Source organism: Corylus avellana, chromosome ca1 (genome assembly GCF_901000735.1).
Source record: "Corylus avellana chromosome ca1, CavTom2PMs-1.0".
Classification (NCBI taxonomy): domain Eukaryota; kingdom Viridiplantae; phylum Streptophyta; class Magnoliopsida; order Fagales; family Betulaceae; genus Corylus; species Corylus avellana.
The window spans coordinates 852158-865166 of NC_081541.1; the positions used below are offsets into that span (position 1 = coordinate 852158).

The 13009-nt window shown below is 34.3% G+C and overlaps 1 protein-coding gene across 5 annotated transcripts; it reads right to left on the reverse strand.

Annotated features, from left to right (window-relative positions):
- Positions 1–346: 346 nt before the first annotated feature.
- Positions 347–12695, reverse strand: LOC132167643 (uncharacterized). 5 transcript variants are annotated; one of them, XM_059578655.1, is made up of 19 exons: positions 12426–12695; positions 11999–12151; positions 11726–11885; positions 10773–11091; positions 10256–10390; positions 9988–10177; positions 9755–9885; positions 8648–8743; positions 7488–7654; positions 6629–6707; positions 5190–5720; positions 4610–4980; positions 4265–4348; positions 4065–4172; positions 3658–3888; positions 3356–3424; positions 2973–3200; positions 2006–2119; positions 347–951 (listed from the first exon to the last, which is right to left on the reverse strand). In XM_059578655.1, exons 1-19 carry the CDS (start codon positions 12526–12528, stop codon positions 561–563), a joined length of 3660 nt encoding a protein of 1219 aa, XP_059434638.1. In that variant the 5' UTR covers positions 12529–12695; the 3' UTR covers positions 347–560. The 5 variants fall into 5 exon arrangements, with proteins under 5 accessions (XP_059434638.1, XP_059434637.1, XP_059434636.1 ...); XM_059578654.1 differs by having other exon boundaries at positions 4065–4169; positions 8648–8860; XM_059578653.1 differs by having other exon boundaries at positions 8648–8860.
- Between the last annotated feature and the right edge of the window lie 314 nt (positions 12696–13009).

Here is a 13009-nt window from a genome sequence, read left to right on the forward strand (position 1 = left end):
TTAAATTCATTCATTCTTATCAACTTCAACTTTTAGAATAAGAGGGGATTTAACACATGTATTGCTTGTACACAACTATAAAAATCACTCAGCTGGTAAGCCAAGTTTTATGCCAAGGTATGTCAAAGAAGAAAGACGAGGAAGCCAATTAAAGATGGCCAAAACTTGTGTCAATATATCCTTAAGGAAGCTGAGATCTACAGTCCCAAAGGTCAAAAGTTTCCCAAGCTTGTAAGATATCATTCATTCATTCTACTAAAAACGAGAATTGTAAGATACAGATATCTGTTTTTTAATTTTTCCCTGAGAGATCCAGATATTTCAAAGATATGCTAAACATTTATGGCCCCAAAAAAGAAAAGATATGCAACCGACAAAATATGGGATTTTACTAATCCAAAATTTTGGTTGGGATGGAAAAACTTTGGATGAGACAAGATCATAGGTAACAACAAAGTTCATGAATGCTATGCTATATACATAATTATATAGTAATAGAAGAAATTTAATACAATTGTAAGGCATTAAAAATAAGAGAACTGATCGGCCACACTCCAGTCTCAGTCATCCTCAAGATCAAGTACCATCCTCAACTTCCTTCTCATTACAGCACTCTTTGGAGGTACACTAGAAACCACTTCGTCCCCCCAATCTGCCAACTCATCGTCCACTTGCTGACGTGACACAAGATCTAAATTGCTTTCCGGTGCAACACCTAACAAATTTTCACTACCAGCCCTAATAAGAGCATTCTTTGGAGACGCAACTAGAGCCACTTCATCCCTCAAATCTGCCAACTCATCATCCACTTGCTGATGTGACAAATGATCTAAATTGTTCAAAGGTGCAACGCCTAAAAGATTTCCACTGTCCATGCAAGTGCCATGGTTAAATGCATCATCCACATCCATTCCTGCAGGCTCCAACCTTCTGCATTGGTTGCTAACATCCCTGAAAAGAGATTAAGTAGGATGAATTTTACGTCAAAGTTGATAAATGTTAACAGATTATTCCTGAGCTACTCCCATCACAAACAATTATTGGGGCAACCAACCTCAAGTAAATATCTGAGACCATTCTTTATTAAATAATCTGTTTTTTTTTGTTTTTTTTTTTGTACAAGAAATAGCCAGCTTAATAAATATGACACACCTTTATAAATATTATCAGCTTAGTGAAAATGAAATGCAGATAACTTATTTGAACTAAAAGGTAGCATTGTAACAATGGGAAATATAAATAAACTTTATCAAGGGAAAAAACACTTCATTTGACATTATTCCTGCATGTCACTGTTCCAAACAAACTTAAGAAGCTCAATCAACTGTCTTTATATCTCCTTTTTTCTTTCACCTTATTCCCTACATAAATTAGTACTGTTGAATATCCGAATTCTGAAACTTCTTTTTTTCTTTTTATAGGAGTGATTTGCCGACTTTTAATGGAAGATCAAGAACCTTACTCTTCAAACATTAGATCCACTTTTCAATTTTGGCTTTCATGTTAATTGCAAGCCTACTCAATCTAAAATGGACGCAAACCTTCAACTACAATCATTCTAAATATAAGGCAGTTGAAGTTTCTTTATAGCTAGGCATCCTAGGGAAGTGGGGATGATTAGATGCAGAAAACAGTTTCTAGAAAGATGATAAGATTTCATTCCTTCAGAGCGAGATTAACATGTCTCTTCCAAAGAAATGGAAATGCTTTTCAGATTTTAAGCCAACTGTTGACTTCTTATTCATCTCCAAGTATGCAAATATTTCAAACATGGTACACCAACATCACAACTATATTGATACCATCCACACTCACGAGCTCCAGTATCCTGCTTTCCAAAAATTCCTTTCCGATTGCAGATGCAGTTACTACTTGAAAATAAAAAATGTGACACTAAACTTCCTAGTTCAGTCTGAATTATATGTACAGCAATATAAGGTTGGTAGAATAAGTTGAATAATGTTCAGTAACTGGCAAGAAGAAACATGGTGGATGAGCAAAATACCGTTCTATAACTCCTTCGGTAGCTCTATTTCCATAATCATTTTGAGTTGTCCCCTGAATTGAGATGGCCATGACCTTCTCATACTTCGACTGAGGAAGGGGCCTTTTAGTTTTCCTATGTCCAAAAGATGAATTAAATTTAATTTGACAAGAACAAGAAAATACAAGAAGAAAAGTAATGAACAGGCTTAACACACTGATACTCCAATTAAAAGTTACAGGGTAGCTAAAATATGTATAACTATTTTCCAAAAAATACTACCAACCAAAAAAGAATATGATGCATGCACGAAATTATGAAAATTATCCCAGGGGTCACATGTTTAGTGTGGGTAAATATCTACATAAGAGCTATAATAATAGAGTAATTCTAAAAATCACCCTTGTGTCCCTCTTGTGTCCACCCAAAATTGATGTGACTTTTAAAATTACCATTGGATTTGTGATAAATCATTATTGAATTTTGATCCAATTGTGATTGTAAAAGTCACATCAATTTTGGGTGGACACAAGAGTGACATCTATCATTACTCATAATAATAACATGACAAGATTTTGTCACCATTCTAATGTTATATACACAACGCAAAGGAACTTTAGTCAATACAAAATTTCAGAATTCCACCAATGATGGATTTCAACAAAAATGTTTTGATGTGTTACCATAAGATCCAGAACAGTCGTAAAATTTAACAGATTACCGCAAAAGTATTTAGTTAACGAATTGCGTCACTTGCAAATTTGCATATGAGAATAAAAATTACAACTAAAAAGGGCATGTATTAGAATAAAAAAAACTTATTACCAAAAAAAGAACATGGATATTCAAAAATATGAAGATGACTTTTTTTAGAAATTAATAATATTAAAAGCAGAAGATGTACACAGGGCTGTACATCAAGAAGAGCACTGAATGCTGTCTGTGAACATGAAAGAGCACTGGATACTGCTAATGAACATGACATTACCTATTCATTAACGATAACAATGTTTCATCATCAGAATCATGTGCTTCGTCTGTAAAGGAGTCGTTAAGATTCTCATCCCTCAGATGCATGTTAGCTTCAAATCTCTTATGTTGAGGAACATGTAGGCCAAGTTGCTTAAGTTTGTGAGAAACTTGGACAGCCGTGAATTTACTATCTGCATCCAATTCTTTTGCAATCATGTAGCTGCATCTCTTATGCTCTTTGAATCTGTGTAGATGAAACAAAGCCCCCTTTTTTAATTTTATTTTTTAAAAAAGGAAACAACATATTCCAGCATATCTTTATCAGCTTTTGAGCGGCTATTTAGTGAAAGGAAATTTAAACTGATATTGTAACCAGCCACCAAGCTAAGTAACACTCACTTCTCATATAGAGCTCTGATCATAGCTTCCTGATCTTCACTAAAGGCTCGGACTCTTTTCCTTGAGTGCCTATAAAAAATATAATAAGAAACAAAAGGAAAAAAAAATGCATGTATTGCAGACTCATTCCAAAATGGAAGGGACAATTAGTCAACAAGGAATTCAGACTTTAAATAAGTAACACCAAATGCATTTTATATGGATCATGCTTTGCAAGTTCAATACTGCTGCTTTAGAAACAAGCTCATAGAAGGTAAATATAATCTGCAATATCCGGAAAGCATAAAATTTATAATACTTACAGGGGCCGATTCAACAAACTTCCTTCTAAATCATCCGAGTTATGACAATTACTAACACTTTCTGCTGCTTTTCCTTCACCCTCGTGCTCATCAACATATCGCATCTTTTTCCTTGGTGCAACTCTCAGTCCTAACTGTCTAAGCTTATTAGAAATTTGTGCAGGTGAAACTTTACCATCAGAATCTAGAACTTCCGCAATTCGACGACTACAATGTCGATCATCTTTGAATCTAACATAGCCACATTTGTCAGCAAAGATTTAGTGCAAAGAGTTCAGAAGGTACAGGATGAGAATAAAATGAGACTATCAAACAATACCTAATCAATTCACCAAAAAAAGATCATATGAGGCATAAATGTGATAATCTAAGAGCCCTATTGAAAGCAATGCTTTAAGAACACTTACTTCTCATAGAGATCCTTAATTTTTGTCTCCATCTCACCACTTAGAAAAAGTCTTCTCTTTCCTCTAGGGGCCCTTTCAGATTCATGTTCCTTGTTGGACTGGCCCCTACTGCAACAGCAAAATGCATCAAGGAGTTTCATAGACATGAAAATCTTCAAGTACAATACCAATTCCCAAGAATTATAATTCTGAGAGCATACCTATCATAGTTTTCTTTTCTATTAATATCACTCTCTGAAATAGATGTGACGCCTCCTTCCTCTTTGCCAGAATCTTCTTCAATACTGTACAAAGAAGGGGGCATTTAATAATTCATTTTCTTGCAGCACCACTGTTCAACCAAAACAAACTTCATTCTTTTGTTTTCTTTTCCTTTTTTCTCAATAAACAAACTTTGATAAACAGCATCTCTGAACAAGGCAGCCTACAAATGAATGGCTTGAGATGCAGCATTTCCAGTAAGAAATAGAAAATGAAAAGGTCGAGAAACAAAAAATAAAAAATAAAGACTAGACAAATGATCAAGTTTCCAGAACAAGTCTTACTTCTCAAATCCTTGCTTATGAGAGATCACAACATCAGCTTCATCTTCACCAAGTGCATCTGCTATGTTTCTTCCGGTCCATTCCCTGGCCTGTGATGAACCAATTTCTCCACTCATGGAAATATTTTCCCAGTTTCTACTTTCCTTCCTCAAAGAAGCAAACTCATGCACTAAATATTCAGCATTAATATAATGGCATTCTTTGCGGGTCTTCCAAAAGAGAACTTCCACAAAAAGAAGGGGTTGGCTTTTCATTTTTCTTAGCATCCTTCTCACCACACTCGCTAAGAAATCAATAATATTTTCATATTCTTTTGGCGGACATGAGTTCTGCTCAACCAGGATACTATGGAAAGTGGTGAGGATTGATAACTGCAAAAATGTCCAGGAAAATAGTACATGAGATATATATCTATATATAACTTGGAGTATCTTTGGGAAAATATGGATGTCCTCATAGTTATATTTTGTGAAAAGGGAAATTTAAGCTTGAAAGAAGCAAGATTATTTGTCTTTTGATAGGTAGGACATCCTGTGTTTTTTCCTACTTTTTGGAAGGTAAGTACATTACAAATTTTAACCTGATAAAGCATTGGAGAGAGCTCCAAGTCATCAGTAATCCTCCGCAACATGCATATTATGTAGTGATTTGTACTGGTGGAATTGCTCTTATAAAACTTAAGCAACCAACACAATTTATGAATAATGTTGTCGCTTGCAAAAGCAGAAATCAAAGTTGACACACTAAAATCAACTTCATCAGTTGAATCTAGACGCTCCTCACTGGAAGAATCATCAGTGCCATAACAGAGATCATCATTAGCATGATCAGCACTTTTGTTACCCATCTGTAGCATATTGCCTTTAAGGTTCCCTGACTCCAACACAGATATTTCAGATTCATCAGCTTGTGAAGGGACAATAATGTTTTCTTTCCCATTAGAATTTGTATTTGTTGGACTTCCCTTCTGGCCGATGCTCATATCCACTGACTGCTCACCAGTAGAGATGCCAATCTCATTCTGAATGTTAACATGATCTCCCAGTAGTCCATTTTCTGCTTCCTTGTTGCTCAATGACTTCTTTCTCTTTCTCCTTGACTTTCTAGAAACCTTAATAATGAGAAGAGGTTTCAGTGGAGACTCTCATAACAAAGGCTATCCTAGACTGATAAAAATTGATCAAAACATACCCAAAGGTAGGCACAACTTGTATTAGACTATCCATAAAAAAATAAAAAATAAAAATAGGCAGAAAATAAGCAAAACAATTTCTTATTCAAAGAGATACTTCACATATGCTAATAATGGAATACATGTTCCTAGCATTAGCAAATGGAAAGAAAAATGGATGCATCAGTATCACAAGGACAGTTTTCAAGTCAAAAGATGGATGCATAAATTCAAACAGATTATAGAATAAATGCTGCAATGAAAACCCTCTTTCCAAGAAGAGTACATAGCTGCACAGGAGAAGAGCATTTTATAGCATTACATATTGCCGTGCTCAAGATAAAAGACAATGCAATGAATTCATAACCAACTCAAAAAGGACAAAATAAACCAGGAAAATACAAATCTACGTTTACTGATTAGAGATATACATCTAGCAAGGAAAATGACACACAATCTGTGGGAAAATAGAACAATATTCGAACTAAAATATGGCATATAAAAAGTATCATTGAGATACATCTCTTACAAATTGATAAGGGAAGATGTTTATGCACTTTTACATGATTGTACTTGGAATAGGTGTTATAAACTTAGTGGATAAAAATTATTAGCTTTGAGGTGTTTCAATTTACAATAGATATCAAACTAGAGTGAGGAATCGCATAAATATTAGTTAAGCTTGTTGAAATGTAATTTTAGAAGTGACTCCATCTGCTGAGGAAAAAGAAGAAGTAGTGACTCTATCTGCCAAATTTGCACCATTTACTTTCTCCGTGACTCGAACAAGTAAAAAAACCTTTCCATCTCAATTTAACCCACAAAAGCATGAAAAAAGCATAACACACCCTCAATGTTCCACGTTCTTGAATTTTCTCCATGAGCTGAACAATTTTATGAATTATCTCTACCAAATCTGCAAGATCACTGAGAAGAAAAAATATCATAAATATGACACCAATACATTCAAGAAAGAATAGAAACTATATTATGTAAATAGCTGCTATATGCATATGTGTGAGTAGAATTACATATTTACCATAGGGATATACTATAGGAATCCTAATAGCCAGGTAGAATCTGGCACCTATATATTCACATTACTAAAATATAAAAATAAAACTGTCTAGATTAATGAGGAAATAAGAGTTAATACAGACAGTGCATGTGCAAACTGGAAAAAAAAAAAAAAAAATACACTTAGTTAAGTGTCCGAGAAACTTCATTTAGTTTTAAAGAAATGCTAAATACTATAATTCTCTCCAACATTTATCTAACAATGCTAACGTGACACTCCCAACTAACCCTTTGATTAATCATTGGCAATAAAATATATATATATAAGATGGTTGGTTGGGAGTGTCATGTCAACATTGTTGGATCGAATTATAGTATCTAGTATTACTCTTAGTTTTAATGTAACTTTGTTTGCATGTGCAGACTGGAACAAAAATAAAAATAAAAATAAAAAATTAGAAGAGTAGCCTAATATGAAAGCAATGTGCCTAAGAGAGGCGCTAAAGAATGATTTAGAAAGGCATCTAAATACTCTACCAAGAAAAGAAGGCCTATAAACCAAAATCAATTCTCGTACTATTGAATTCAACTACTAGGAGGAAACTCCTTGCTACCACATTTGAGAGATTAAAAAAAAAAAAAAGATAAACGAACAAAATATTTTGGGTTGTTAATATGCAAAGGAAAAACCTTTTTGGTTGTTTGTGAGTGTCAAACATTTTGATCAAGTTTAAGAGGAACTGAGTAATCCCGTGATCAGTCTGATCATAAAATAACTTGTAAAGAAGGATGCGCACTGTGTGAGACTCCTTGGAGTTGTCTGGCGATAGCTTAAGCACCAAATCTAGCATGCAAATCTGCAAACAGGCAAGGCTACAAATCAGAAAGAAGGTTAATGCAAGGAGTTGCTTGAATTTCATTTTTTGTGGGTCTCAAAATGAGAAGTGAAGCTGTAAAGCCTGTTCTACTTTATATGGCATGTAAAGCAATGTCCCAAATAACAAGTGGAACATCTAACTGACAGCATGTTGCAAACTAACAAACAAATTCCAACTTTATATATATATATATATACAATTAGAAAATTGTGCATAGTTAGAGTGACTATTGCTGTATATAACACTTTTGGGTTGCTGGATAGGACAAGAGGTACTGGACTTTATAGGTATTTTATACCTATCCTATGCAACAGAACTGGATTAGGCTGACACCATGTATGTTATCTACAAAGCATTTGCCTTGCCTTTAGTGCCTTTAACATATTTGAGGGCTAGCAAAGTTGTATCTATGATTTGCGATAATTCAATTTCAATGCACTCCTTCAGTGCATTTACATACAAGTTGTCATATTTGAAATTTTGGTTGCTATGGAAAATTTTAACAAACTGCAAAATTCAAGAATTAAATTCCAACCTAGGAAACAACAAACATTTATGGAAAAATTACATATATTCTCAAATCAAATATACTTGCATACTTGCAACCATTTACAAATCTCTCGTTACAATTGTCAAAAAAAATCAAATTATATGTCATGTAAAAATACACTGAGCCACAAAAATTCTCTTTTCCAAACAACCATCATCTAAGGAAGGTTTTATAAGAAGCCCATTCCTCCAGTCACACAATATGGTGCTCTTTTGGATCTGTGTTCTTAATGCAGGGAGGAAAGAAATAACAGATAAATAAGCAATAGTCGCATAACCAATACATTGCTTGACATTTAGTGAAGGTAAAAATAAGATGCTAAGGAAGCAGAGAAATGTTTATTGATCCACCATCCATAAGGCATATATTGGTCAGGCTAACAAAGCTAACAGAACTTTTTGAGTTGAAGGTGGAAAAATCACCATAGTTTTCATAAGAGAACCAGGTGCAGAGAGGAATTTGTAGTCATGTGTTCCCTTTAATCCATCAAATGCATCCCGCCACTTTAAAATGACTAGCTGGAACATTGATTCATTCATCGATTCAGTGATTGGTCCACATATATCACCTCTAAAAATTATGCCGTTAGCATCTTTATCGACAAAAGCTTCAGAAATGTCTACCCCCGCATTTGGCTGTTAAACCACAGAAAACCCAAGAGAACACTTCAAAATATTTTATAACGAAAAGAATATTGAAATAACAACTAATTATTGAGCAACAAAAAAAAAAAATGTCAAACTAGACATCAAGAAATAGAACTTCTGACAAAATGCTATAACACGTCAAAAACAGGGCTTTAAACCAATGAGCTCAAACAAAACTTCCTCCCTTTATAAAAACAAAGTGCTCATGAGGTCGTAGATTCAAAACTCACTGGGTGCAATGCATAACTTACCAACAGGGAAACGAACCAAGGCTTCAAATTGCGTTTTCTTGTTTTCAATCGAAAACTGTATTTTATCCTTTACACGTGTAAAATTTCCAATAAGCCAATTTTTTTTTTATAAGTAAACGACAAATATTATTAAAAGCGTAAGGTGCCCCTATTATTTTAAAACGACAAAAGCAACAATAAATCTTTCATTGAACAAAAGTTTTCCTTGTTAAGATATTCCCTCAATAGATACGTCTGAAGCTCACAACAGATAAAATCAGAACTATATTTGCACTATTCTGGAACCTTGTTGGTGAGCCCACAATAAGAAAGAAGAGCAATGTGATTAATTTCCTAGTTACTCGTAAAAGAATCTTATCATGCCTAGGAATTTAAGAAAAGAGGTGTGAGACATCAAGTAAATCTGTTACCGTTATATCATTACAAAGATGTTAACAAAAAATTTAATGGGTGTAAATTAACCTTTTTTTTTTTTTGCTTTCAATAATTAGTTATCATATTCATTCAGTTAAAGGTTTTGTCACTTCTATTTTACTTTGAGAATCATACTAACAAAACTTCAATGAAAAGAAATATGTCCAAGAGTATGAAAACATATAGAGATGAGAATATGCCAGATTTCATGTCTCACCTTGGAATTCAAAAACTTATGATATTGAAAGGAAGTGACAAACTGAGCAACTTGAAAGAAAACAATGACATCACTCTTCTGAATTGCATGGCTTTCCTTTTCAATATCCTCACGAATTGACTGCATTAGAACTGACAAAAAAAATTGGATTGCATTACGATGTCAGAACATTACAATTAAAGTCTGAAAGAAACAAAGATTAAGTTAAAATAGGCATTTTCCAAAAGACTTGCCATTGTAACCCCCCAATAGAAACTGGCTCACAAAACCATGAAGCAACTTCAAAATTTTATCCTCTGTTGAAGGTAATCTACCAATATCCCAGGCAATCCTTTTTATTGGACCCCGAGGAATCTTGTGTGGTTTAAGCATGGTATCTTGAGATGCAGAAGCTGGCCCCTTTAGTACTGCCTTTGAACCATCCTGTAGGAAAAACTACTGGTGTTAATGAAACTTTAAATCACAACCCTCGCTAATATCAGCAGCAGTGGAACTTCATACCATCTTAAGCCGTGTAAACGTCCCAATAAACTGTGAATGCCGACCCATATTCAATAGTCTAGAACGCCTTCTTTTCTCTTCTTCCTCCATAATGGACTTGAGACTACCAAGAGAAGCTTTGTTGTCTTCATCCACCTAATAGACAAAACACATTATTATTGCACTACCACATGCATGCCAACAAGAAACCGTACAACAGGTGAAAGATGATATTAGTACTCAGATACTGTGAAGCTCAACGGCCAAATGCATGAAGAGAAGGAAACGTGTCACCAATTCAACTTATACCTGATGAGCTATAGTCATTATGGCAAACCATATCTGTATGTTATGGCTATGTCAATGTAATTTCAGTATTTCGCATCAGAGCTTATGAGAAAGCTTTAAATTATCTTTGATTTTTCCTGGTCGAGCCTGTTTATCTTTTTTTTTTTTTTTAACCTTAATTTTGGCCAGCTTGACATAAACTTTTAGTGTTACCATAAAAGACACTGAAAAGAGATGAAGTGAAACCAACCTTAAAACCCTTCAGATGTGCCTTGGCAATCAACTCTGGCTCTTGACCCATAAATATGTAATTGAAAATCTCCAGCAAAAGTAAGTTATCCTGATGGAGATAGCCACAAGAACCACCAAGATGCTGAGTTATGACTAAAATTAAGTCCATTACATTCTCGTGGAATAAAAGTTCCAGAAATCTATCCCTCAACAATAAAAATTGACTAGCAGATCCCCCAGCCTTCTGCTGCAATGAGATTTCTTGAATAGCTAGAACATTTCGAAATAACGTAAGCACCAACTGCATCAATTTCCAGTCATCCTCTGTGAATGTTTCACTGTGTGACAAAAAATTACTCATAAAACCAATTTTAAGAAAGAAGCAGGCATTAGTCAGTAACTCAACAAATAAAAAGAACTAAAATAGATAATGACAACAACAATGCGAAGATAACAAGACTTTGGAAACGATAATCATCTCAAAAACTTATGATGCATGAACAATTGGCATGTCAAGATGCAGTGAAAAGTAATATAAGTAACAGATACCTTATATATATATATATAAGGGCCATCATTTAAAGACAACCAACGTGGGTATAAGTAAATATGAAGCATTTTTAATTACTACTCACTTTTACAAAGAAAAGAAATAGAAATGAGAATAAAAGTAGTGTTTCTAAGGCATGAACAGAACTCATAAGTTATCAACAAGCCATTCACAGGCAGTAATTGCAATTTGAAGAGGCATACAAGGAACTTATAAGGAAAATCAACTAGAACCATGACCTTAATTCATTTGCTGCAAAAACTTTGGAAAATAATTAAAAAGTAAAATATCCAATGCTTTGTTTCATGCTATTTCAATTCCCAGATAATAACCAAACACTTGTTTTAGCTGCAGTTCAACAAAAAATTCAATACCAGACTCAAATGATGCAAAATCTATGATTCTGAATGAGTAATCCTTACCGTTCCAAATTTTCCAGTGGACTTTCTAGAAGCGAGACTATCACTGCAATAACGTCACTACATGTAATTGAAGCCTTCAACCCCCATAGATATTCTAGCTGTTGTGAAATATCATTTGATGTAGGCTCAATAGGCATACCAAGGAACACCAAAACTTTAACTGCAAGACAGAAAAAATAATAACATAATTAAAAAAAAATAATAATAATAATAATAATAAACTGCTCTGATTTTTCTTTCCAAACACGAGATGGAAAAATAAGCAAAACCTGCCTGCATTTAGAACCAAACTAGAATCATCTTGGCAGTGTTCAATAATAGGTATCAAATCTTTAGATACAATGTTCCATTTACAGACTTGTTTAAACACATCTCGAGTTTGTGGATCATCACGCCTCAAAAACCTCAGCAAATCCTTCAAATTATCTGCCAAAGGTAGGATTTAAAATTAAAATCGAACGGCAAGAGCTAGAAAAACAAACTTAAGACTTAATAATTTTTCATACCCTCTATTTTTAAGGAATCAAATCAGAAATTTTAGCCCAATTGATTTAATTATTTACTAACATATGAGAAAAAATAATAATAAAAGAAAAAACAAGAATAATGAAATTCAAAGCTTTCTTTTTTCCTTCAAAAAATTTGCACATTTTCCTAGAAACCAAATAGAGAGTTGTGGAGAAAGTGAATGGGGGTATACCTAGACAGTACTCCCCCTTTATGTAGCCGATCCGATTGCCGTTCTCGTCCTCCTCGGCGATTCCGAGACCCGCGCAGATCACCGATAACCCCTCCGTGTCCATTTTCTTTCACTTTTTGTCAGCGTTGGGGTTTTGAAAGTTGGATTGGCTTCGGGTTTTGGATTTATAGAGACAGAGAAACGAGGGGTTTTGCTGTGACTGGGAGGTCTGATCTGAGAGACAAAGAGAGAGGTGTTTATAGTTAGGGCTTCAGAATTGCCAAATGGGTATGCGAATTTTCCCGCGCTTTCTGAGAGGCTGTGAAGGCTTTTAGTTTGGGCGGGAGATGATATGGTGCTTCTGTGGGTGTGTCTGTACCCAATGATGTGGCATTACTATGATTTCTCTAATTTTCTTTTCTTATTTTGTACATCAAAGCCCCGTGTGGACCTATTGGGATAGTCTCATTCAATTTTAAGGGTTTATTTTGCAAACTAAACGGCCTTAAATTTGATTTTTTTTTTTTCCTTTCATTCTTCTATTTGTCCATTAAAGCACCATTGGACCAACAAAAAATGCATTACGCCCATGATTATACCAAATT

Coding starts and splice junctions, on each gene's coding strand:
- LOC132167643 (XM_059578653.1), bottom strand. CDS start 12,528: ATGGACACGGAGGGGTTATCGGTGATCTGCGCGGGTCTCGGAATCGCC. Junction 9,886..9,987: donor TCTATTGGGGGGTTACAATG/GCAAGTCTTTTG, acceptor TTTTTTTGTCAG/TTCTAATGCAGTCAATTCGT. Junction 5,721..6,628: donor AAGAACGTGGAACATTGAGG/GTGTGTTATGCT, acceptor CTCATTATTAAG/GTTTCTAGAAAGTCAAGGAG.